The sequence below is a fragment of the Notothenia rossii genome (assembly GCF_949606895.1).
Source record: "Notothenia rossii genome assembly, chromosome: 12".
Taxonomy (NCBI): domain Eukaryota; kingdom Metazoa; phylum Chordata; class Actinopteri; order Perciformes; family Nototheniidae; genus Notothenia; species Notothenia rossii.
This window is the reverse complement of record NC_136911.1, coordinates 21,206,259-21,232,033: the sequence shown is the minus strand read 5'-3', so window position 1 is coordinate 21,232,033 and position 25,775 is coordinate 21,206,259. Positions and strand designations below refer to the sequence as shown.

At 40.2% G+C, this 25,775-nt stretch overlaps 2 protein-coding genes across 4 annotated transcripts in view; both read right to left on the bottom strand.

The window, feature by feature from the left end:
• oxsr1b (oxidative stress responsive kinase 1b) overlaps positions 1 to 21,600 on the bottom strand; it is a 53,199-nt gene extending 31,599 nt beyond the window's left edge. Inside the window, exons 1-2 of one of the 3 annotated variants that reach the window (XM_079661080.1) lie at positions 20,909 to 21,600; positions 11,946 to 12,058 (exon numbers count right to left, since the gene is read on the bottom strand). In XM_079661080.1, the coding sequence (XP_079517206.1) occupies positions 11,946 to 12,058; positions 20,909 to 20,978 (183 nt within the window). In that variant the 5' untranslated portion in view covers positions 20,979 to 21,600. The remainder of the gene's footprint in view (positions 1 to 11,945; positions 12,059 to 20,908) is intronic. The other 2 variants (XM_079661082.1, XM_079661081.1) reach the window with 2 other exon arrangements.
• Positions 21,601 to 22,003: 403 nt separating this feature from the next.
• myd88 (MYD88 innate immune signal transduction adaptor) overlaps positions 22,004 to 25,775 on the bottom strand; it is a 10,333-nt gene continuing 6,561 nt past the window's right edge. Inside the window, exons 4-5 of the mRNA XM_079662190.1 lie at positions 24,022 to 24,113; positions 22,004 to 22,702 (exon numbers count right to left, since the gene is read on the bottom strand). Coding sequence (XP_079518316.1) covers positions 22,536 to 22,702; positions 24,022 to 24,113 — 259 coding nt within the window. The 3' untranslated portion in view covers positions 22,004 to 22,535. The remainder of the gene's footprint in view (positions 22,703 to 24,021; positions 24,114 to 25,775) is intronic.

The window sequence follows — 25,775 nt, the reverse complement described above, 5'->3', positions numbered from 1 at the left end:
GTGGTTGTTTAGTTAAAGAGTGAAGCAGAATGAGGTGTTGAACAGTGTTGTGTGAAGTAAAAATTCTCCGTCAGCCATGGGCGTAGTTTCCACTGGGGACAGGGGGGACATGTCCCCCCCACTTTTCAAATGTGTTTATTATTATTTTTTTAGAGAGAGAGAGAGAGAGAGAGAGAGAGAGAAGCTGTTTCAACAATAAGGAGAGTTAGAGTCCTCTCCTGTCAGACTGAGAGGCTGAGATAACGTCAGTTTAGGTGAGCTAAAGGATTCGCTGAGTGATTAGATTGTAAACTTTAGTCTAAGTTATCTCATTGGGTCTCAAACGGTTTGGTCATCTATGTAAACAAATATTTCCACCTATTTAATATAGTTGTTCAAAATAAGTTAAGAAATCATTCCAATGTCTTAATTTTGCTCTCAAAGTGCACCAGATTGATGCTTTTAGCTTCAATTCAAAGACAAACATCTTCTCCTCATTATACACGACACATTTTTCTTGGATTTTGTAACACCATAGTCCCTAATATATTTGTAGAAAGGCAGGAAATGGAATTAAATCGAGAAAAATGTTTCATTGCCGAGGACCCCATGTTTTGTGTCCCCCCCACTTCTCAAACCAAAGTTACACCCTTGCCGTGAGCTACATAAAAGTAAGAACACCTGTCGTCGGTGAAACGCCCCTCCTGACTGCAGAACGTCTCATTATAATATGTGCTATAATGTTTTTTAACGGACGTTGTCTGATTATATAATCATATGCGCGGGCCGCTAGTGTCTGTTGATCTCCAGATTAACAGCAGCATGAGAACAACCTGCCGAAAGTGCCGATGCTCCATGGCGGAGGCTCCGGTAGAAATTGCCAGGATTTGCGTTTTTACCCCCTTAATGTCTGACCAATGGTTGAACAGCATTTCCGTGCACATGACTTGTGTTTAAAGTTTATAGTCTGTTTGAGTTTTGCCCAACGCAAACCGAACCTTCTGAAAAATGAAACCATGAAACAAACTGTCGTCCGGTGCGCACCTGAAAACGGACTATTAGGTGTGAATGCACCCAGAGCCAAATAGAGTGGTTCTAAGATGCCTCCATGAAACACCTTTCTCACTGAATCCCATAAAGCAGTTTGAGAAAAAAAGCCCTGAGGAAATACACCGACTGCAGTCACAGTAAATGTGTATCCTTCAAGGCTGCAGCTATTCTTGAAATCTAGTGCAATGTTTAAAGATCTTCATGACGTCGGTAGTCAGAAGAGAAATAGGCTAGGTCAACAAAATGCACATCTCTGCAGAAGCACAAGAAAGAGAAACAGCCGGTGTGTGTGTGTGTGTGTGTGTGTGTGTGTGTGTGTGTGTGTGTGTGTGTGTGTGTGTGTGTGTGTGTGTGTGTGTGTGTGTGTGTGTGTGTGTGTGTGTGTGGAAAGCATGGGAGCTGAGGTAATGTTGGCACAGAAGTCTAATCCTTCACTTCAGCAACAGTGCTAAAGTCATCCGAGGATAGAAGAGCTTGCTAAGAAAAGTTAAATCTTGCTGACTGCAGAGTGCGTTGATTCACGTCTGTTGGTGCACTTAACTTGACAAATGACTGAAGGAGTTATTCTGGATCCATACTGATGCACAGCATCGCAGTACTTGTTCCCATAAACACATAAACATTATAGTATATATATTATTTAAAACTATTAATAATGAATCCTTCATAGTTGATTAATAGATGACACTTTGTTCAAACACTACACTCCTGAATGATATCCTTGCATGATACCGCCCTTGAGGTATAGTGACCTGTCTAAGGAAAATGTTTAAATTAAAGTAATTCAAATGAGTTAAAAAGGACAATAAACTGTAAATAAAACATTCTTAATGGAGTACTGATGCCTCTATACCTAAAATATTCTGGAAACAATACCGCTTTTGTCCACAGGGGTCGCCAAAATCAACACAAAAATGAAAGTTCCTTGTATTAATTTCAATTAAATTGCTCAATTTAATTATTTTATGTCAAATCTAAGCAGTGATCAAGATCACACTCAGAGAGGACTTCCTTCTTGTTATCTATTTTCCCACTCTTTGTGCTAAGCTTATCATGAGTATCTCTTTATTGAAAATCAATATCCATCTTCTCACTGATTACAGGTTTCACCACAAACAACCTTATTCTGTGTGTGTCTGTAAAACAGCTTTTTATAATGGCTATCGAGTGTTGTAACGTGACACGTGCCTCACACCAGCCTCAACCTTAACACTGCGGCTGTAAACATTTGTTAAAGGCATTAATCAATAGATGCTTGTAGGTCAAAAGCCTAATGTGCCATCAGCATAAACGCTCAGCTCACACTGTGTGCATTAGCAGCATCTGTTGCCGAGTCATCACTATCGAGCGTTCGGTGAGAGCCTTCGACGAGAGAGGCCTCGAGATGCAATAAGGAAAAAACGCTCGACAAAGGAAGGTTTGAAACATGAGTCATAGTAAGGCTGGATGTGCAGGAAACGCAAAAAAAATTATTTTATGGCTTTGAACATAATTTGGATGGTTTTATAGTCAACCAGGTCTTGTAGTTTTAATGTTTTAAGTTTGATAAATTATGTATTTGTTGGTTCTCTGTAGGTAGTGTTATGTATCATTCGTATGGCTCTTTTGTGCAGGATGAAGATAGGATGTGTATTTGTTTCAGGGCTGCACGATATATCGTGTCGTGACGATAATCGCGTTATATAGGACTTATATTTTTTAGGGCGTGCGATATTAAGTAGGCAAATGAACTCAAACACGTCATGTTACAATTATTTTTGCTGCTTGCTACAAAAGGAAAACTCGCGCGGCTCTGATGTCAGGGTACTTGAGTGAGTGACAGCAAACCACCAATCACAATCATTCTTGATCAGATCACAGCAGGATAACCGAGCTAGCTCAGGTGGTTGCTCTGATAACTTAAGATCCAGAAGTCCGTGACTAAAATCCTTCATCCGGTTAAATATCGTTAAAAAAGTACCAATTTTATAGCATTTAAGTTCAAGAAAGGATGGTTTGCGGACAAAAAAAAAAAACTGTCTTCACTTCCTGTATTTTTTCATATCACAATGGGAAAAAAAGACAAAATATCGCAATATCAGTTTTTTCCAATATCGGACAGCCCTAATTTGTGTTATATGTCTTCCCCCAGACCTCCACACAGTACATCATGTATGGAAGTATGAAGGAGCAGTAAAGCGTAAACAAGGAAGCTCGATTTAAGGAGGTATTTATCTTTATTCAGAATTGCTATTGATTTGGATATTTTGGCTTTGACATGTGGTTTCCAACTTAATTTACTGTCTATGATTACTACAAGGAATTGTATTTCCGATACTCTTTCTAATTGGACGCCATTTATAGTGAGTTTGGTCTCTGTATTGGTCGATCGAGTCCCAAATATTATCAGTTTGGTTTTGCTTGCGTTCAAACTTAATTTATTTTGGTCAAACCAGATCTTCATCCTGCTCAATTCCTTTTCCGTAGTGACCAATAGCTGTTCCAAATGGTCTCCACAGCAGAGTACACTTGTGTCGTAATAAAGGTGGAGTGTGAGTCAAAGACAACACCACCCTTCAGATTGACCAGCACCACTTTGATCCACTAAATCTGTTTTCTGCAAGGCAACAGGAAGTGAGCTGGGCGTAAAAGCACATTTTCATAATGACCAATAGGTGGTACAACAACTTCTGTGTCGGTCTGAGGCGCCATTGGGCCGGAAAATGCTTATTCCAGTTGACTAACATTGAAAAAGACACGCCTTGATTTATTTTCTAGCCAAATTAACTGAAATACGGACACTTAGGCCTTATTTTCATTTTTAGGGTCCTTAAAGTTGCAAAACGAGCTAAAAAAGGCGTATCAAGTTATTTTTCATCCACGAAGTTAGCATCAACGGCATCTATTGCACGTCTGTCCGTCCTGGGAGAGGGATCCCTCCTCTGTTGCTCTTTTTAATAGCCTTCATTTTCGTTAAATTGATTTATCAACTTTTAATACTTTTTAAGACCCTGCGGACACCCTGGAGATGTTGAAAAAACCCAATACACAAAGTTTAATAAAATATATAATTACGGTTTTCTAATTGACAAGCTGTCCAACACCTCCCAGTCCAGACACCATCTCTGTGTGTCGTCCCCACTGTCATTCTGTCTCTGTATGCTCCAGGCTGAGAGGGAACAATAATGATCCCCTCACCCCCCTCTGTTCTCAGCTCAGTGGAAAGGGAAGGTCAGCTCAGCTCTGAGGGCCAGGGTAACCCCAGAAAGGAAAAACAATGGGAGAACAGGAGGATATCGTGCTCTGGCAGTTGGCAGGTTTTCTCATCTGTCCCCGACAGACAATGTGTGAATCAGAGGCTCTTTGTTATTGGGGGGGGGGGGGGTTAGGTCACTGTAAACCTACTGTACGCTGCAGCAAAGACAGTGGAAATGTCCATATTGTTTAGGGAAATGACTGACATTTGATGGAATGTGTTTGCTTTGTGAAGGGCTTTTTTGAAACAAGTATTAATCTTTCTGTACAGTCCTTTAAAAAGTACATGAAGTCATTTAATAACATCAGTTGTACTATAAGTTTATCTTAGAACAAATTAAACTTATACAAGCAATTCAGGAAACAATAAAAGTATTTTAGTTTCTTAGAGCCAGTAAAGAATTTCTCATTTATTTTTACCTCAAAATGCAGAAGTCTAAGCCTCAGAGGCACATTTCTACATTTAATTAACAATATGCCAAATATAATTAATGGCGCTTTTCCATTGCAGGGCCTCGCACGGCTTAGTATGGTATAGTTAGGCCTTGTTAGGCTGCTTTTCCATTAGAGTTAAGCAACTGGGGCAGTAACTATAGTAACGCAGTGTAGGCGGAGCCGTGACGTCATCTTCAATGGGAAACACAAAACCAACATCAGCCGTTAGCTGTCAGCACTCAGAGCTCACAGCTCCTCATATCTGTTCAGAAACTAGACAAAAGTTAAACAAGTACAAACCACAGACTGTCTGTGTCATGGAGAATACAGTCTCTGGTTTATTTATGTCTGTAGGCCGTTGTTGTGAGTGTGGACGGTCGGAGCATATACAGCGTTAGCTTAGCCAATATCCATTTAGAAAACAACATTTTAAAAAGGTGTTCCGCCTGCCGTCTGTCTGCAGACTGGTCAAAGCATTAATTCATGGTTTTTACTATCCGGTATCAGTAAGTTGTTACTTCGGCATCATTTTTGAAACGTGTATTACAATTAAATCACGGTCAAATATGTTCATCTTGTTGTAGTTGCCAGCGATTCTCTCACTAGTTTAGCATACTCAGCCCGTTTGTTGGCCCGGAAAGAAACCCGATTTTGGAGAGCCAGAAAAACTGTGAAAAAGTACCCGCTAGCCGAAACTACGCCAAGTGGAAACACAACCAAAAAACGGGCACGGCACGCTTAAACCGCGCTGTAGTGGAAATGAGCCATACGTGCCTATTAAGGGCTTCAGACCCCAAAGTGAGTTGTTTAATCATCTATTTTAGATCTAAATATGAACATAAACAATTGTACTTTTTGATGTTATGTCGTGTTGTATTGCCCTTATCCTACTACTATCCTATCCTATGACCCTGAGGCGGGCAGGGAAGATAGTGGCCGACCCCTCCCACCCTGGACACAAACTGTTCACCCCCCTCCCCTCTGGCAGGAGGCTGCGCTCCATCAAGACCAGTACCTCTCGCCACCTGAACAGTTTCTTCCCCTCCGCTACCGGCCCCCCCCCCCCCACTGACACTTTACCTCTGACACATCATAGACTATATGCATTACATTAATGCACACAATGTTCATACTCCTTTCTGCACATATTCTGATTTCACATTTTATATTCTAAAATTCGTTTAATACAATTCTGTTTCCATGTAAATTACTGCTTTATTCAATTTGTATTGCTATTTAACTGTATTTTATTACGGTGTAAAAGATTTTTTGTTTTATATATTTTATGTATGCACCATGACATCAAGTCAAATTCCTAGTATGTGCGAACCTACCTGGCAATAAACCTGTTTCTGATTCTATACAAAGCATTCAGAGCTTTTTGAATCAAACCACAGGTGACACGCCCGTCTGCAACACAATCACATTGTCTTTTTTACTATGCAAGTCACTAATGGCAGCAGCAGCAGAAGAACCAGGTAACGTGTGTCGGACATATTTGTCAAGTCGCTTTTGAATAATGACCATCTGTTTTGCACTCATAAGCTGCAAAACATTAGCATAGTGTATTTCTCCCTCCTCTGCTTTTGCATGAATTAGCTGTATGCAATCTATCAGACATGTTAAAGAGGCGCTCATTTTCAGGTTCATATTTGTATTTTCTGGATCTACTGTGACTGTTTTTTGCCTCTTTACCAATAAATGCCAAAACAAATCAACATTTTCTCCCTCTTAATGTTTGTTTTGGGGCCCAGACAGCAGAGCAGAAACTCAACATCTGATCAATAACAGCATCAGAGCAGACATCTAATGAAAGTGCCTCTCTCTGCCTAATGGAAATCACATTGCTTAATAGAGTCTGTAAGCATTGACTGATATCTCTCCAACATCTCAAATTGACTGAAAGTAAATAAATATTGATTGTGACATGATGGATTAGACATTTAAAAAAAGTTGAAAAGCTCAGTTTGGTTAAGCCTTCTCAGTTTTTATAGGAGATAAACACCGGGCCACACTATCGGAAGACCTTGAAACTGAGCACCAAAGTAAATAAACGAGCTATTGTCACAAAGTGAATACCGTCACAAACTGGTGCCACAGAGTCGCACAGAGAAGCCACTATAGAGCAACGTTACGTCACTATCAGTTACCCAGAACAAACACACACACAAAATCTCTGCAGAACTCATACATAAAAACACACTAGAGAAACTACTGAGGAACGGAGACACTGCGTAGTCTTAATACTGAGAAACAATCCAGCTCTGAATAACTATACTATACCCAGCTCTCAAAGGAGCACCTGGAGATGTTGTTTGGTGCGCATCCTTAAAATGAAATAAACTGGACCTTTTGAGGGGTACTTTACTTTATGAACGGGGGGGGGGGGGGGGAGGTGCGCTAGTGAGCACGCTCATGAACTGTTCGCCGGAGCCTTGCAGCAGGGTTACTGTGCGGAGCGCATAAAGCAGACCCTTCACGCGATAGCGAGGGATCGCAGATGCTGTCGTGCTCGCGGTCAGATTAAAAAAATGTAACGTAAATGGCTCGCGAATTATACTTTGTTGATATACCCGGGCGGCCGGCCCAAGTGGGAAAACCTGCAATCTTACCAGTTCTTATGCAACTCGCAAATATCTCTCTCTCCCTCTCTCTAACTATCTTTCTCTCAATGTTGGTGCGCAAATGCGCCTTTTTTCAAATGATCCGGTGCTCCTTTTTTGGCGGGGGGTGCACCTGCGCACCAGTTATGTGCAGCCCCGACTAAATACATTCTCCTTTGCTTCCCAAGCCAAGTCCATACTGACTGAGCTACTGTCGCTCAATTATGCGCAGCTCCACTTGCTTGGAACAGTCTACAGGCAAAATTGAAATTGAGCCTTTTTATTTCTCTGAATGTATTTAAGGCACGTCTAAATGAAATGCTTTCTGACACTCTGGGTATTTGTAAATGTTGAATATGTAAATATGATATCCTCTGTTGTTTGTTTGTATGTTGTTTTTATGTTTCATGTGGAACTAAAGGATGCAGGTCTCCCTTGTAAATGAGATCGATGATCTCAAGGGACCAATCTGTCTAAATAAAGGTTTGAAATGAGGGACCTTTTTTGGCTTTTAAATAATCAGAGATAAACCTCAGCTCCAATAATAGGGTTAAAAAACACTGAAGCCAAAATAAGTACATATATTTTGCCAGTACAGCAACAGTACAGCAATGCATTACATCACAAGAGGATTCTCTACAGGAGCGATCTGGGTTCAACGTAATGCTTCCTTGAACCCGGGTAGGGGGGTTAGGGGGAAACCACAGGCAGGAAATCCGACCTCGCTGTTGTCCATGTGACCGCCTGCTCTGAGAATCCGGGAGCAGCATTCCCCCGATTCATCCTCCACAAAATGGTGGGGGGTTGGGGAAAGGTTAGGGTTCAGTATCGCCAGTGAGTAGTGAGAAATCTGCCAGTAATCTCCAGGCCGTGATCTCGAGATGTATTTCCTACTTCCCAGGACTTTGGGTTGGGAAGTGGTGAGAGGAAAAACCCATTAATCATGTCGTGGTCAAAGTTGACAACAGCACCAAAACATCTGGAACAAAAGTGTCACTGACGACTAGTTATAACTTTACATTCATTAAATATGCCTTTTATTGCACACCAATATCCTACTTTCAAACTGTGTTACCAACGAAGAAAAGTCCCAATTAGGGATCGAGAGGTAAATCTGATCTTAACTTTCACCAATGCAGTTTTGCCAAGTTTTTGAAGTTGTTTGTTGGATGAAAAAATGTACCTTAAAAACTAAAGACACCGTGCAGGAAGATGGCGGTGGGTCTAATAGTTTCCTGGTAGTAAGAGGAGTCTTCAGAGAACAACCAGAATAGTGTTTGAAGTGACAGGGATGGAGGAGGAGGGCTCGTAATAAAAAGCAGAGGTGGGAGCCAACATGCACGGACCACAGATAAGCCGTGTGTTAGAGCAGCCCCCTTTGATCACGTAGAGAGGTCACACACAAGGCCAACTACAATCACATCATCCGTAATACGTCAGAAATACGTGTTTTTCCCAACATTATTGCTTTGATGCAGCCCTGCCTGGAGGTAGGGGGTGGGTGAGATTGGATTTATGGGGCTATTTTAATGTCTTAAGGTCTTTTTTGGTTTTCTTTTAGTTTTATCTTTAAAAGTATTTTTAAAAAGCCGTCAAATGAAGTACAAAGAAACGTTTTTTAAATGCATTTATCCTTCTGTGTGTTTGATTGACAGCGGCTGGAATGCTGACAGGGTGTCCGTGTTACACCTGAGGGAACCAACGTAATAAAGTAAATAAACGTGTGCTGCAGCCTGCATGTCAGGTGCAGACAGCGTGTTGATGGTGGATCTGAGAGAGAGCACCACACGGGCAGATAACTCCACTGACGTGACATTTACAGGAACGTTTGTATAACCAGAGGGGGGGGGGGGAAGTAGTGGAGTACAACTACTTCGTGACGTACATTTTTCTGGTATCAATACTTTACTCCACTACTTATTTTTCTGACGACTTTTTACTTTTTGAACACAAATACCTGTACTTTCTACTTCTTACATGTTGAACTCAAATACTTGTACTTTCTACTTCTTACATGTTGAACACAAATACTTGTACTTTCTACTTCTTACATGTTGAACACAAATACCTGTACTTTCTACTTCTTACATGTTGAACACAAATACCTGTACTTTCTACTTCTTACATGTTGAACTCAAATACTTGTACTTTCTACTTCTTACATGTTGAACTCAAATACTTGTACTTTCTACTTCTTACATGTTGAACTCAAATACTTGTACTTTCTACTTCTTACATGTTGAACACAAATACTTGTACTTTCTACTTCTTACATGTTGAACACAAATACCTGTACTTTCTACTTCTTACATGTTGAACACAAATACCTGTACTTTCTACTTCTTACATGTTGAACACAAATACCTGTACTTTCTACTTCTTACATGTTGAACTCAAATACCTGTACTTTCTACTTCTTACATGTTGAACTCAAATACTTGTACTTTCTACTTCTTACATGTTGAACTCAAATACCTGTACTTTCTACTTCTTACATGTTGAACTCAAATACTTGTACTTTCTACTTCTTACATGTTGAACACAAATACCTGTACTTTCTACTTCTCACATGTTGAACTCAAATACCTGTACTTTCTACTTCTTACATGTTGAACTCAAATACTTGTACTTTCTACTTCTTACATGTTGAACACAAATACTTGTACTTTCTACTTCTTACATGTTGAACTCAAATACCTGTACTTTCTACTTCTTACATGTTGAACTCAAATACCTGTACTTTCTACTTCTTACATGTTGAACTCAAATACCTGTACTTTCTACTTCTCACATGTTGAACACAAATACCTGTACTTTCTACTTCTTACATTTTGAACTCAAATACCTGTACTTTCTACTTCTTACATTTTGAACTCAAATACCTGTACTTTCTACTTCTCACATGTTGAACTCAAATACCTGTACTTTCTACTTCTTACATGTTGAACACAAATACTTGTACTTTCTACTTCTTACATGTTGAACACAAATACCTGTACTTTCTACTTCTTACATGTTGAACTCAAATACTTGTACTTTCTACTTCTTACATGTTGAACACAAATACTTGTACTTTCTACTTCTTACATGTTGAACACAAATACCTGTACTTTCTACTTCTTACATGTTGAACTCAAATACCTGTACTTTCTACTTCTTACATGTTGAACTCAAATACTTGTACTTTCTACTTCTTACATGTTGAACCCAAATACCTGTACTTTCTACTTCTTACATGTTGAACACAAATACCTGTACTTTCTACTTCTCACATGTTGAACCCAAATACCTGTACTTTCTACTTCTTACATGTTGAACTCAAATACCTGTACTTTCTACTTCTTACATGTTGAACCCAAATACCTGTACTTTCTACTTCTTACATGTTGAACTCAAATACCTGTACTTTCTACTTCTCACATGTTGAACCCAAATACCTGTACTTTCTACTTCTTACATGTTGAACTCAAATACCTGTACTTTCTACTTCTTACATGTTGAACCCAAATACCCGTACTTTCTACTTCTTACATGTTGAACTCAAATACCTGTACTTTCTACTTCTTACATGTTGAACACAAATACCTGTACTTTCTACTTCTTACATGTTGAACTCAAATACCTGTACTTTCTACTTCTTACATGTTGAACCCAAATACCTGTACTTTCTACTTCTCACATGTTGAACACAAATACCTGTACTTTCTACTTCTTACATGTTGAACACAAATACCCGTACTTTCTACTTCTTACATGTTGAACTCAAATACCTGTACTTTCTACTTCTTACATGTTGAACCCAAATACCTGTACTTTCTACTTCTTACATGTTGAACACAAATACCCGTACTTTCTACTTCTTACATGTTGAACTCAAATACCTGTACTTTCTACTTCTTACATGTTGAACCCAAATACCTGTACTTTCTACTTCTTACATGTTGAACCCAAATACCTGTACTTTCTACTTCTTACATGTTGAACTCAAATACCTGTACTTTCTACTTCTTACATGTTGAACTCAAATACCTGTACTTTCTACTTCTCTCATTTCCCAAACAGGCTGGTTCCTTTAGTCTGAATGTGTGTTTGGTGGCGTGATCATTATTATTTAGAGTCATTGCGTGCCTATTGATTTGAACACGATCCGTGTATCCATCATTTCCTGGTCTTCTCTAAAGAAGAGGGACCAATGAAAACGTTGTCATGTTGCCGTTGTTCAGCATGGAAACATTCATTAGCTAACAATGACATTATTGTTCTATTAATATAAAGGGAGGTCAGGTACTCTTTAAAACAGCTGCTAGTTATGGGTACTTTTTACTGAAGTACATTTCAAAGTCTCTCTACTTTCACTTGAATAAAGAAGTTTAGTCAGTACTTCTACTTTCACCAGAGTATTTTTAAACACGAGTATCTGTACTTCTACTTGAGTAAAGGATGTGTGTACTTTTGCCATCTCGGTGTGTAACGTGCTGCACATCAGTGGCTAGCTCCGTTAGCTAGCTAGCCTGCACAATGACCTGCACTGTACGTACCCTTTAAAACCATAGACATGCCTATAGGTAAGTAACACATTACATGTAACAGGATAACGTAATCAGGATACAAATAAAGGGTCACATTCTGTGTTGTGTTTCTTACCAGGAGCTCGTCCATGCTCGTCTGGCACTTCTCGAGGTTGATACGTTTGATGGCCACCTTCTCCTTGCGTGGTAAACAGTACGCTGCCTGAACCACAGCTGTGGCCCCACTCCCTGAAACACACGAGAAAAAACATCACTTTGATTAATATTCAGTACAATAATGATCATCTGGTATAAGACTGTCAGAGCCGTTGTGGAAATTAACTTTGGCACAATCATTTGAGGTCATACTCCCATCCTGAGGCTTCGTGTAATCGTCTGGCCCTTCCCTAACCCCGTCTACAAACTTTAATCATAACTTTTAAATCCTCCCGAGTTCAGGCAGGTTAAGCACAGTTTTGCTTTTCACAGTTCATCCGATTTCTCTTTGGCAAAGCTTCACTTTCTGTTCATCAATTATGAATCAGCTTTCCCAAATCCTGCCTGATGGAGGGTTGACTCTTTTAAACCAGACTTCCCCGGGAGGATAGGGTAGGGTTAGGGTTGTCGGAGAGAGAACCAAATTCCCTTTTGTAGATTCGTGGCACACATTGAAGTTTGTGTTCACTGCTTTTTTGAAGAAAAGGGTAATTACTTTTGACATGATGGCAGTTTTATAAATAGGAGGATATTAAAAGTCCCATGTCATGGCCATTTCTACTGATCATAATTCCATCATTGAGGTCTACAAGCAAACTCACATTGGTTTCTCAAACAGCATCTCTGTATAGTATGTGTATTCACTCTCTGTCCTACACGGCTTGTTGGAGCTCCTGCCCCCCCCTCCCTGTGAGCCCAGTGGCAGTCTGCGAGACAGCGAGACACCGTGGCACACACACACCCGCAGCCTGGCTGGCAGTTTGTGTGTGTGCCCAGGCTGAGTTCCACGGTGTCTCGCCGACCCCACACCACTGAGCCAGCTCCCAGTGTCCCGCCTCGCAACCTCCCGCCGAGTGTGTGTGTGTGAGGAAGTCCGCGGATTGGTCAAAACGTAACGGCTCTGTGAATGTAACGTAACGGTACGTCACTATACCCAAGAGGTAAACAGTGGAAAGAGAGAAATGTCCACCGAGGCGTTCTGGGGCAGCATAGACAGGTCTTCTCTGTGTTAGAGTTTTACTCACTACAGGGTGTACTTTGAGGGTTTGTGACTCTGCAGACCGTTCACATGCAGGAAAACCTTCATGACACACAAGGGGACGGGTAAGAACCAGAAAAGCATGACATGGGCCCTTTAAAAAAAGGTCCCTTTGACACAAGTGAAATATCAATGTGGTCTGGATTTTTAAAGGAGACACTTTTTGGGGTTTTCCCCTTTAGTGTGTTATTGTCACGCCCTGGACAGAAGGAGGAGACCACACACGATTCATTTACAACTAAAGTACACAGTACCGTGTGTGAACATGCATCCGTATATCAAGCTGAGGACATTAGGCCCCCGTTAACAGATTTCAAAACCTGGACACCACTTTAAATCACGATTGTTCCCCACGCTAACTTCTTAAAAGTTGCATCATATAGTATAGTGAAAAAGAACAGGTCTAGTTCATACCATAACTACAGCTGCTTAGATCAAAACAAGCAAAGAACACATGAATGCAATCTGATTAAAGTTTAAATCCAACAAGAGTGAACTAATCTTCATCCTGAATATTGGTGGTAGAGTGAAGGATTGTTGTCTCCCTCCTAAGAGAGCCTGTTGTTCCTGCTTCGTGTGAGGTCACTGCCCCGCTCTCTTTAAACACCCCACACACACACACACACACTTTCCAAAGACCTCGGGAGTATACGTGATGCTGAGCAATGCCTGGAGCACATTGTCCTCTGGCAGCAGGTCTGAAGAGTGATCGGTGCGTTGGTTCACTCCGTAGTAATCTTTTCCTAACCTCTTAGTAGCTGCGGCCAAATATTAACAACAACGTGCTGCTCTTTGTTTGGAGTTTTCATTGACCCAGTGTTGTACGGAGGCTTTCAAAAAAGACCTACACTGTTTCCTGATTTTAATTAAAAAGTAAAGCTGTCCCTGAAGACGTGCTTTTTATGTAGTTATGACTTCAGGCTGTGTGGGAGAAGCAAAGAATAAAATGAGATGCAACTGAGAATATTAACCACTGCAAGTTCCTTCTAATTTCCTGTATTTGACACGAGGGCTGCACAATTAGTTTTATCTATATATAGAGTTTGGTCTAGTGCAATATCAAAAATGCAGTGAGGAAAATATACGGTAAAAGGCAAAATATGTGGTAAATAGGGATGTAACGATATATAGAATATCGCGGTAAATTAATTAACACATTTTTTTTTTTTTTTTTAAATGTATTTTCCGGGCTACATGTACATACCTAGAGACATTGACAAGTACCAACAGTATATTTATATCTCGCCTGTCAATAAGCCTCACCTTCTTGGCAAAAACTGTATTGTTTTTGAAGTGGTGGAGAGACAATGCACAGTTTGACCCACTGCTGTCACCCACAGCCAAAGCATATCTCTCTGTCCTCTGAGTTTTTGGTATCGTTACCATTTTTTATCTCTCTCATATCGCAAATCATATTGAAGAGGCAATATCCATCAAATGGATTGCAGCAAGTCATTCATTCCCAAATCTACAACCCTAATTGACTAAAGTCACTTTAATACCCACAAAAACAGAAAGTTAAACAGCTGAACTTTTGAAAGAACATCCATAACATTCATCTGTTTGCAACTTATATATATCAATAATCCAATTACTATAGACTATTCTGCACTATTTCTATAAAGACTACTTCCTGAAGCTGGAGCGGGTGCCATCTAATGCTTGGAGTTGCACAAGTATCCCGCATTAAAGAACTCACAGATAACTCCACCGTAGCTCAAAACTAGGGGCTGTAAATATATCCTCCATAGCCCCCCCCCCACCACCACCACCACCAAACAAATCCCCTGGAGGGCGGCCAGTGATGGGAGCCAGTTGCTCCGCTGGTACACATTGGTGTGTAAATTCCTCCAAACAAACAGCCAGTCGTCAGGGGTGGATGGACAAGCTGGGGAGCGTGCATGCGTGCGTGTGAGCGTGCGTGTGTGTGGAAAAGGGGTGGGGGGGGGGTTGTTGAGGGTCAAGGGGCACCAAGGCCAGCCAATTAGTCTCAAAAAGAGCATCCAGCAGCTAGTCAGGACCTTGAGTTAACATGGACCTCATGCTCTCTGATATTCATTCCAAGCTTAGCACAAGGTTGCTCTGCTCAGAGGAGCCACGTCTCTGCTATCCAGTTACATGATTATGAAATACTCAGAGAAGCCTTCGAGGTTTGAAGCAAAGCTGCAGCGATTATACTACGATGCACACAGGAGGACACAAGTCAGTCGTAGAAAATAAGATCGTCACAAAACGTCTTCATCCCAGTTGGGAGGAGGCACAGAAACTGCATTGGTGCCGGGGCTTTGAAAGAGTCAACGTCTAATCTGCTGGAATGTAAAGGCTGCATTGAAGTGGGAGGTGGTGGTGAAGTCGATAGGGAGTTAGTTGACTTGGCAACTGGAAGGTCACCAGTTCAAGTCCCGGCAAGACCAAGTGCTACCGAGGTGTCCCTGAGCAAGGCACCGTTCCCTACACTGCTCCCCGGGCGCCGTACATAATGGCAGCCCACTGCTCCTAACACTAGGATGGGTCAAATGCAGAGAAACCATTTTGTTACATAGAACCTGAACTATCATGTTTTTGAAATGACTTAATTAAAGAGAACAGGATCAGCCCGTTACGAATACACGTGAAAACACAACTTGAAAGATCTTCTGTCGACAAACTTGTGAATTTGTCCATCCTCAAAAATACAATCTGCTGTACATTGTAACTTTACTTCGTGGTTAAATCTTTGCACACGTTTGATTCTATCATAAATGTAATTGCATCTCTCTGGATGTTCAACTCAGTCCCAGAGGGGAAGAGAGCATGAGGGAAGCATTGACAAAACAATCATGATCTTTGAAAAAAAGCATCCGATGTTTTCTGTAAGCATGTTTCCTCAAAACAAGTGAAGCCCGTAGATTATCACACTACGACCAGGCGAAGTGTGAACGGGACAGGCAAGAGGTTTTTCTTTCTTTCAAATGAACTTTCCTGTTTAACCCTAAATACTCGTGTGCTGCTTTGCCGTTAAGCCGATAGCTGACATGTTTGCTCTTTAGGGAGTTGACGTCCCAGTATGGAATGTTTGCATTCTTTCTATTCTGGGGCATGGCTAAGAAGTCTTTTAAAAGATGGGAAAACACAAGGGAATAGTCGAGAGATTGATAAGCTTACTGAGGGCGCGGACAAAGAACCAGCATAACATTTAATTTAATCATTAAAACACCATTAAAATGACAAGAAACTATTTAAATCTCAGTGTCTCGTGTTACTCATTAGATAAGACCAAATGATTACACTGCTCAGGTTGAATACTTGATTCTGATTGGTCAACAGGGCATTCCAGTGGTCTGCTGTTTTACGATAGCAGACCGTTGCTAAGGAGAAAAGACTGTTGCTAAGGAGGATCAAGGGACTGTGTGCAGCCATATCAATCCGCAGAAAGAAGTCTGGTAAAAAAAAAACGCAATTTTCATTCATCAGAAAACGCTACGGATACTTGTTGAATATTTATGCCAGGCACAATTATCGTTTTGGCTTTGTGTCTTTGATTGGCTTCTTCATGGATGAGGTCACCATCAGTTTGTCTGTTTCTCACCAGGCCAGTTTGGACCTGACGCCTTTTAAAACACTTCCTCTGCATACCTGGATGTCATTCCTCACATTATTCATAGAAAGGTACAACGAGGAAATGTCACACATGACTTCTTCTTACCAGTAGCCTCTGACTCAACATTGATCCAAAGTGAAAGTCATTCCCATGGCATGTAACCCAGTACAGTACTTAAAATTGAGCGATGTGGCACTTTATAGTCAAGGTCTATTTTATTGCTAGTATTAAAAAGAACAGTGTTTCACTTAAATGTCTGCGAGAGCCCAGTAATGAATTTGTCAAATCATATTTTAGTGGTTTTTGTGAGTTGATATAAATGTAACTGGGTTAAATTGTCATATTATAAAACGGACAAGTCAAATCAAGAAATCTGATTGGTTCTTAGCCGTCATATAATGAGCGTATATCACGGGTAGAATTGTAGTTACTTTTCACAACAAGTCCGTATCCCTCCGCATCTGAGAAAAGCTACAACCGTTACAACTGTTACATTACGTCCGTTACGAAACTAACTAACTAACAAAGCTTGAGATGGAAACATGTAAGGACTTAATGTGCAGCAAGGACTTATTGACCGTTGTTAAGGACGCTCAAATCTGCAGAAAGAAGTCCGGTTGATTTAACTGTTTACAGTTGGGCTGAAAAGCTTCGCGTCGGGCCGAACCACGCCCCTTAGCTGTGATATAATGAGCATATACCACAGCCTGTCGTGAGCTATTGCTTAAATATATTATCTCTTGTTGAGTATCATAAACTTGACTTAGTGTGTTTTCCACAGATATCACAGAATACAATATACTAATAATTGAAATGGCCTCAGTTTTAATGTTTACAATAAATCGTAGTCCAGTGGTTGCTTTTTGATTGTCTGATAAGTTTGCTAGAATATAATATTACTTGAGTTTTGTAAACCACTAAGAAATAGGTCATTATTTGAAGCAAAAATGACAGATAATTATTTGGGATGTAACGATATATCGAATATCGCGATAAATAAATGTCTCAATACCGTCGTGAGACTGACTAAATCGTCGATCTCTTTTTCAAGGGAGACCTGTCCAACATGGCGGCAAGTAGGTTACAACATGAACATAAAACAACAGATAACAAAAGGACATCGTATTTCCAGGGCTACATGTACATACCTAGAGACATTGACAAGTACCAACAGTATATTTATATCTCGCCCTGTCAATAAGCCTCACCTTCTTGGCAAAAACTGTATTGTTTTTGAAGTGGTGGAGAGACAACGCACAGTTTGACCCACTGCTGTTACCCATGGCCAAAGCATATCTCTCTGTTCCAGCAACATCAGTACCAAGCAAGAGAGTTTTTTCCACAGCAGGGGATTTTGTAAACGCCCAAACATCCCAGCTTCTACCTGGAAATGTGGACATGCTCATATTCCTAAAACCTGTCTGATGATGCTGAGTGACAAAAACTAAAGTGAAACTTGATTTATTTTATTGCAGGGTTTGACTCTGATTATTATATTGCTGACACTTTAAAATACTACTATCCTACTAAAATGTTGTAAAAAATTAGATTCAAGTAAAAAAAAATGGCAAGATGAAATGTAAAAAAAAAAAATGTAAAAAAAAAAATCTACTTTTTTTCCAATATCGCGATAAATATCGTACCGTGGACTTGTTATCGCGATATTATCGTGCCATGTGTTTTTGGTATCGTTACATCCCTAATAATTCCAGTTTTCAGCTTTGAAATGTTAGGGATGTTCTGCTTCTCTTTGCCTTATGTGAAAATAAACTGAGGAGAATCTGAAGAGTTAGTCGGACAAACAATTTGATGAGAGATCGCCTCTAGCCTGTTTTGACTTGAATATCTCTTGGATACTGAGTTCAAACAAGAAGGTCTCTTTTCACAATTTCCTTCAATGTTTGCACGTACTGTGCTGCACGTTCTGATGGGATATGAACTGACTATGAGGAACATTTCCAAGCAAATCAAACCAACTTCTTTATTCACTCAGTGATGCTAGAAGCAGATAACAGCAAGAGACACACAGCTCGTGTTGCCTGCTGCGATCAGATACCAATCTAAATTAAAAAATCTATTTATGTTATCTTACACAAACAGTGAGCTGAACTAATTATCTGAAGGAGTCAATACTGCATTTGTATATCCCTCCTCTAAGAATACACACTCCAAAACAACCCCTGACTGTTGTGCAACCAAGAGAAGATCGTCCAAACATGAACACACAATGCCGGCTATTTCTGTGAAAAAAACCTCCCTATTGAGGCTCCCTTCTCTTTCCCCCCCGCAGTAGCTATTCTCTTGAGGCTAATATTTTTGGTAAAATGCTGACAGCAAATGCTAAGAAGGTAACCTGAGGAGAATGATCTGAGGAAGTCGTTCTGATTTGTTAGAACAGCAAGAGATTTAAAGAGTGCTCACTAAAAATGGATAAAGGAAAACGTGACTATTGTTTGATTTACTGATCAATGATCTAGTTCGAGGCGTCCCTCAGACCCAAAGCTCATTTTTTAAAGCTGTAATGGAAATAAAGAAGTCATAGAAAGACTGTCTAAGAGGGCAGAGAGCAGGATAACTCCACAGGACTTTCTGCAAGGTTAAACCTAACCAAAAGCAGATGCCAAACAGAAGGACTTTTCCTGTCTAACTTGTGTTTACGAGGAGCCTTGGATCAAAGCCAGAGAGAGTTACGATTGGATATTAAACAAAGTAGATCCTTTAGATTCGCGAGGGCAACTAGTGGTCAGCTTTTGTGTCATTTAGACAACAACTACGCAGTTTATTTCCAAAGCCAAATTCATATTTTTCTTACCCAGTTCAACCTGGAAATAGCTCCACCAAACATAACAATCTGTGTCGCACATTGCGTAGAGAAATGCCACAGAACTGGTTTCCATACCAGAGGGGCTTTGTCTGTGTTCATGCAAAATTGCAGGGTTTATCTTGAGAGGTACCCCAGATCAGATGTTCCAAGAAAGTAGAAATGGGTTAAATCTGGGTATGTTTTAGAAAATATACAAAAGGCCTGCAGAATGGACCCTCTATATACACAGATTCCCTGAAGAGGACGCAAGCACCACTTAAAGTAAACCAGAGGCACATATGTTGTGATTTGAGGAGACAATACTTTGCTTATATTTTACACACTCCTTCCCTCTGAGCAGCCGACAGGGTCAGGTTATAGGTGGGGTGGTAAATATCAGAACATCTAAAGTACAGCTGCCTGGAAAGGTGCGTTATATGTGTCCAAAGTGATACATATAAAGCAGACTGATGAAACAAAGCATTTTTTATGTTTCCCAAATTACTTTTTCCCCCCATTTCCTTTTAGAGACGTGTTTAAGAGCCCTTCAAAACTGATTCATCCTCTCCAACTGCTCTCACATAACGGGATTCATTCAGGCAGTAAATTGCCCAAAACAGCTCTACTCTGGGAAGGACCATCGAGTATAATCTCTGGACTTTGCAGTGGCAACACCAGTGTATTGGAAAAAGTGATATGCTTTAATATGAAGTGTATTATATTTGGGGATGGGGGGGAATCTAACTGAGTACATTTACTCAAGTATTGTACTTAATAAATAAACATATATTATTAAATGTTAAGTCATTCATATAAACCCCACTTTATGCAACATTAAAAAGGGTTGAACACATTAATGCACCAATCATTTTAATACAGAAATTAAAAATATATATGGTGCTCAAATGGACCATTCTGCGTGAGTACTTTGAAATATATGTTGATGTTATACTTGCACGCCTACTTAAGTAAAGATTGAAAGCAGGACTTTCACTTATTTTTGTATTTTTTCACTGCAGAATTGCTACTTTTACTTAAGTAAATTATTAGAGTACTTCTTCCACCACTATATGTCCTTGATACTACGCCCTTTTATTGTTCAAATAAGAAAAAACTATACTATAATGTACTATGAATAGCAGTTAAAATCAATATTCAAATGCTCAATGAAAGCAGTTATTTCCCAGCAAATAGTCAGTACCTGAATACAGTAACCTAATCGTTTATGACCCCGACGTAGCCCCGGTGGACGGGGTTATCGTATCACTGACTAAAACACAACACCGCCCGGCTAGGATTGCCAAGTCGGCCAAACGCGATGAACTTATCCTAGCTCCAGAAAATATAACATGCCTCCTGCTTGATATACACACGTGAATTAATTAAAGCTGTCACTTTAATGGAGCTAACTGCAAAACGGTTAACACATTGAGCTAACAAAGCTAAGGACCACATACATACCAATCACCTCGTGTAGCTCATAATCATCTTTGTTGATGGACCAGGTTTGGGGGGTCTGGTCCTCGGACATGGCTGAGGAGTGTGCTGGGGGGCCGTCTACTATCTGCAGAAAATGTGGTCAATCCCATACACTGTGCGTAAAAGAAGTAATCCAAACAGGAGGGCGACACTTCCCCTTCTTTGCGAATCCTGCAGCACTCCTGTCATTCCCAAAGTTTGACACGAGCCTCGCAGCCCCGCCTACCGCATTCCTAGTGAGCAAATGTGGACCTCCCCGGTCGCCATATTGAGTGAGGGGCGTAAATCCTGAATTCCAATACAGTCATTAAAAAGGGGGAATTATTATTAGCTCAGGTTGGCGGTTAATTACCCTGACTGTGCCAGTGTACGGTGACTTTTTGAAACGTTAGTTGCACAAATATGTAGCTTTATTTATCTTGAGACTGCATGTATTTGCATTTCCCCTTCTAGGTACCAGCAAACACTACAAATAGTATTTTTATATTAGGTTAAACATGCCTATAAACGAATAAGGCGTGTGGGTTCCGCCACACTTTCAATGGCGGGCTGTTCAATACTAGGTGATTAATTTTCCCAGCTGAAGGACTTAGAGGCATCCATTCTTCTCATACATCCGACAAACCACATGATTTTTTTCAAATAATCGCATCCCATACTTAATCCATTTGAACCCAAAATAATTTCATTGATGAAGCACTTTTATGTTGAACATAGGCTGGGAAATTCTACCTGACAGGCCACACTCAGGGCACATATTAACAATAAAATACCCGTGTGAAAAGAGGCGTTGCTCCAGACCACCCTGTTCACTGATTGGACGGTATCACATACGCTGCTCTGTGATTGGATGTTGATGTGTTAACTGTCAAATGTACTAGGCTGAGCGGTCTTCTTTATAGCATTCAATTAACGACACCTGATTTTTTTATAACGTTTTTCTGCACACTGGCGACACCTGCTGGACAACATTGGAGTATATTCTTATTTTAATACTGCACAGATTATTTTTAATCTAATTTCCCCCTCTGGGTTAATAGTACGTGAATTCTGCTTCAGAAATAAAAGGAAACTGCCTTTTAAAAATGTGATACATTTATTAAAGGAAATAATACTCATACAATTTATTTTCAAAGTCAAATACATTACATCTTAGCATATACAAAAGTATCAAATGTAAAAACACTGTGATGACTGATACAGAAAGAGAGATAAAGGTAGGTGTCAGTAGACTTTAGTGGAACAATCTGAAATCTCTTCCTCTTCCTCTTCAGATACAATCTCATCGAGAAGTTGCCTCGTAACAGGAAGTGGCAAGCACAGAAAAAAAACAGCTTTTACAGAGAATTAGGTACATGCTGTTCTGAATACAAACACCTCCTCCTCACATTGTACCTCACATAAATACAAAACAGCGGCAGCAACCTGATATTCCTGAAATATAACTGTGTGAGAACTTTGCTGATATGTGGTATCCCTCTGCAGCTTCATAATAATCACCATTTCATCGTCATAGGAAACACAAATAGACCGAGTAAATTATAAGTGACACAAGCAATTGCACGTACTTTAACGATATTAAGTTTAATAATAAAAAAGGCGCCTTTAACTATGACTGACTGGCTGGCTGTGAGAGGGCTTTGGCGAGACGTTTCCAGAACCAGTCCTGCGTGAGCGGCCGGGTGTAATCGCATATCGTGAGGAAGCGAAGGATGCTGGGAAACGGCCTCGACATTGGCTTGTACTTCACTGGGATGAGACGCTTCCCTCGAGCTCCTGAGAGGAACAAATATTCAAAAAAAGTTGGGTTACTCTCTGGGACAATGCAGAAAAACACGGCTAACATTATAAAAGAAAGGGAGAATGACTTTGGTTTTGAAATTGAGAGTAAGGTGTGAAATGATCTCAACTTATATGGCTGTTTGACAACTAATAGAGCAAAGGAACTTCAACTCAAGATAAATCATAGACTACCAGTGAGACGCGGTAAAATGAAGCCGGATTTAAGTGCTAAATAACAGACATGTTCACTGTTTATTAAAAATGTGCATATATCCAACAATTCTGAAAGAGGGTCTCAAGGAAATCAATAACATAATTGGTAAGAAAGTAAACATCTTGTGCATTTTAATAATAATAATAATAGATTACATTTGTATAGCGCCTTTCAAGGGACCCAAGGCCGCTTTACACGGTGAACAAACAAACAAAAAGGGGCAAATAATTGTAGGCATAGATAATCCCCCAAATATGACTCTAAACCACATGTGTCAAACTCAAGGCCCGGGGGCCAAATCAGGCCCTTGGTGGATTTAATTTCGGCCCGCAAGATAATTTCTAATTGCTATTAGATCTGGCCTTCCGGTATATTGCACGCACACCTTCACTCCATCCTGAGGGTCTCCTCAGCTCAGAGCCTGAGCCCAAACATTGATGACCTTGCACCCAATATGAGATGCCAAGTATCTGAACTAGCATCACAGAGCAGCACACTGAGTTTAATGGATGTTTCCTTCTGCACTTTGTCTCTCACGTCAACAGGGCATGTTTGTTTTGTTCTTTGAGGGAAATAGTTTTACATTTTTTTATTTTTTTTTAATTGTAATCATAAGAAATGACTCTGGAGAAGCTGCAGATAGAGCCATAAGAAATGAATGAACTGATTATTTAATGTTTAATGTTGTTTTTATAGGCAATAATTTAAGCTTTGTTAGTTCCAGGTTTAATATGTGCAATAAGTTCATTTCAATAAGTTCTGCAATAAACATTGAACCAGTCCGGCCCTCGACTAGTACCCATGTTTTTATTTTGGCCCACTGTGCATTTGAGTTTGACACCCCTGCTCTTAATCAAATATATCAATAAAGTATGGAGTCCCTTTGCAGCATATTTAGGACCTGATTGCTTACAAACAATAACAGCAATGTTCTTTAAACCATTTTTACTTTCAATATCTGTACATTTTTGCAAAGTCATTATCGTTTTACCCGTCACATCTGTCATGCTCTCTAAACCTGTCAATGTTTGAATAAAAAACAGTCGCATGCATGCACAGGTTTGTCAGACGCCGTTTCCTTTCATGTGATGTTTCTCACCAGGGCAAAGGCTGAGAGCAAACTTGGTCTGGAAGTCGCAGGCGTCGCTGTCCAGGTATTCATCAGAGATCACCACCACCATCCTCTTACACCTGCAAACATCAATAGATTTCAGGGAGATTTGAAGCGAGACATTTTTAAATCCATCCTCTCTGGTGGCTTCCTATGACTACATAAAAAATATATATTAAGCTCTCTGCCATGCCTTTTGAGTCTTTACACTTCCTCTTTCTATTTCCCCCCTGTACAGATTATTAATAGCGGCAGAATATATTCGGTTTACTGATAATAGACAGCAGGCCTGTTTCACTTCCTGTGCTGAAATACATTCGTAAGGCACGCATGAGAAACGGTTTGCAAACAAACAATACATCAAAAGCGCCGGATAAGCAGAAGTGCGTTGGCTGCCAAGTTTTATATGTATTTTTATTATTATTTAGCTTCTCTTGGACTTAAAATCTCACTGTACATTTTACATTTAAATTAGACTAGATTAGATTATTTTATTACATAATGCAAGCAGAGTGTCACGAAATTAAGAGGGTCTAACCAGAGTGCAAGCAGTCAGTTATATACCCATCTATCAGCAGTCTGTACAAAATAAACGCAAAATCCCAAAATTGAGATCAATAAAGTACTCTCTTATCTTATCTTATTATTTCTGGCACAATGTTTCATCCAATAAGAGTTGTGGGGGCTATGTTCCCAAAGAATACGGCCGCTCTGAGGCTAAACTTCGCTCACTGATGTGACACGTATAAATAATAAAGTCTGTACTGATCTTGACGCTTTAAGGATATTTAATATTGGAAATCAAAACAATAAACAAACAGAATCATACGGTCAACAAAAGATATCAGAGTTAAGCTCACCCCCATTGTGACGCTAACCAACCTCCACATACACCAGAGGCCTGTACGACGAAGCCGGTTCAACCTAACCTGGATATGTTTGAGTTAGCCGGTTAGCCTAATCCAAAAAATACGCGCTCTCTCGCTAAACGGTCCTACGGCGCCGGTTATCAAGTGGATCGCTCAAGCCAGCCGTGTCCTATCTAGACCCTCCAGAAAAACGCGACTCTGCGATCGCAGAATTTACCGCATAATCAGCAAAATGGCGCAGATTTTTAAAAGGCCGCATATTTATCAACAGGCCGCATAATCCCCGCATTTTTCCACACAAAGTTGAGAAAACTATTTTTTAACTCGTCTTGACGTCATCAGCTCGCGCATCACAGAATGTAAACAACACTGTATAGAGTGAACGTGTGGAGCTCACACGATAGAGAAAACACCAAGATGAAAAAATCTAATCCATCTCATTTACCGACGAACATTTCTACTAAAGACCGGGCAAAAAGTGGGGGGAAACTATTCTGCACCCCGTGCAACTGTGTGTTGGAGCATAAGAGAAAATCGACGTGACGACCCACTTTGATTCATTCAAACATTCGAAAATGCTTTCTGCTGCTGCGGACAAGAAAGCCATTCAACTCACGTTCACCGAGGGATCAACCTCCAAAACCCTTTAGAGGGCTACAAGAAACGAAGTGAGTAGCCTACAAGGTTGAAGCTGGTCAGATAACGAACGAGTAAATGAAAACAGAATGAGGCGGAGAAGTGTGCGTGTGTGTGTGTGTGTGTGTGGGGGGGGGGGGGTGGTATGTGTGTGTGTGAGATTAAAATAGCCCAATTGCTTTTACAATAAATAAACATTGAATGTGTTTAATTGAATAGTAAAGGGGTTTAACGTTA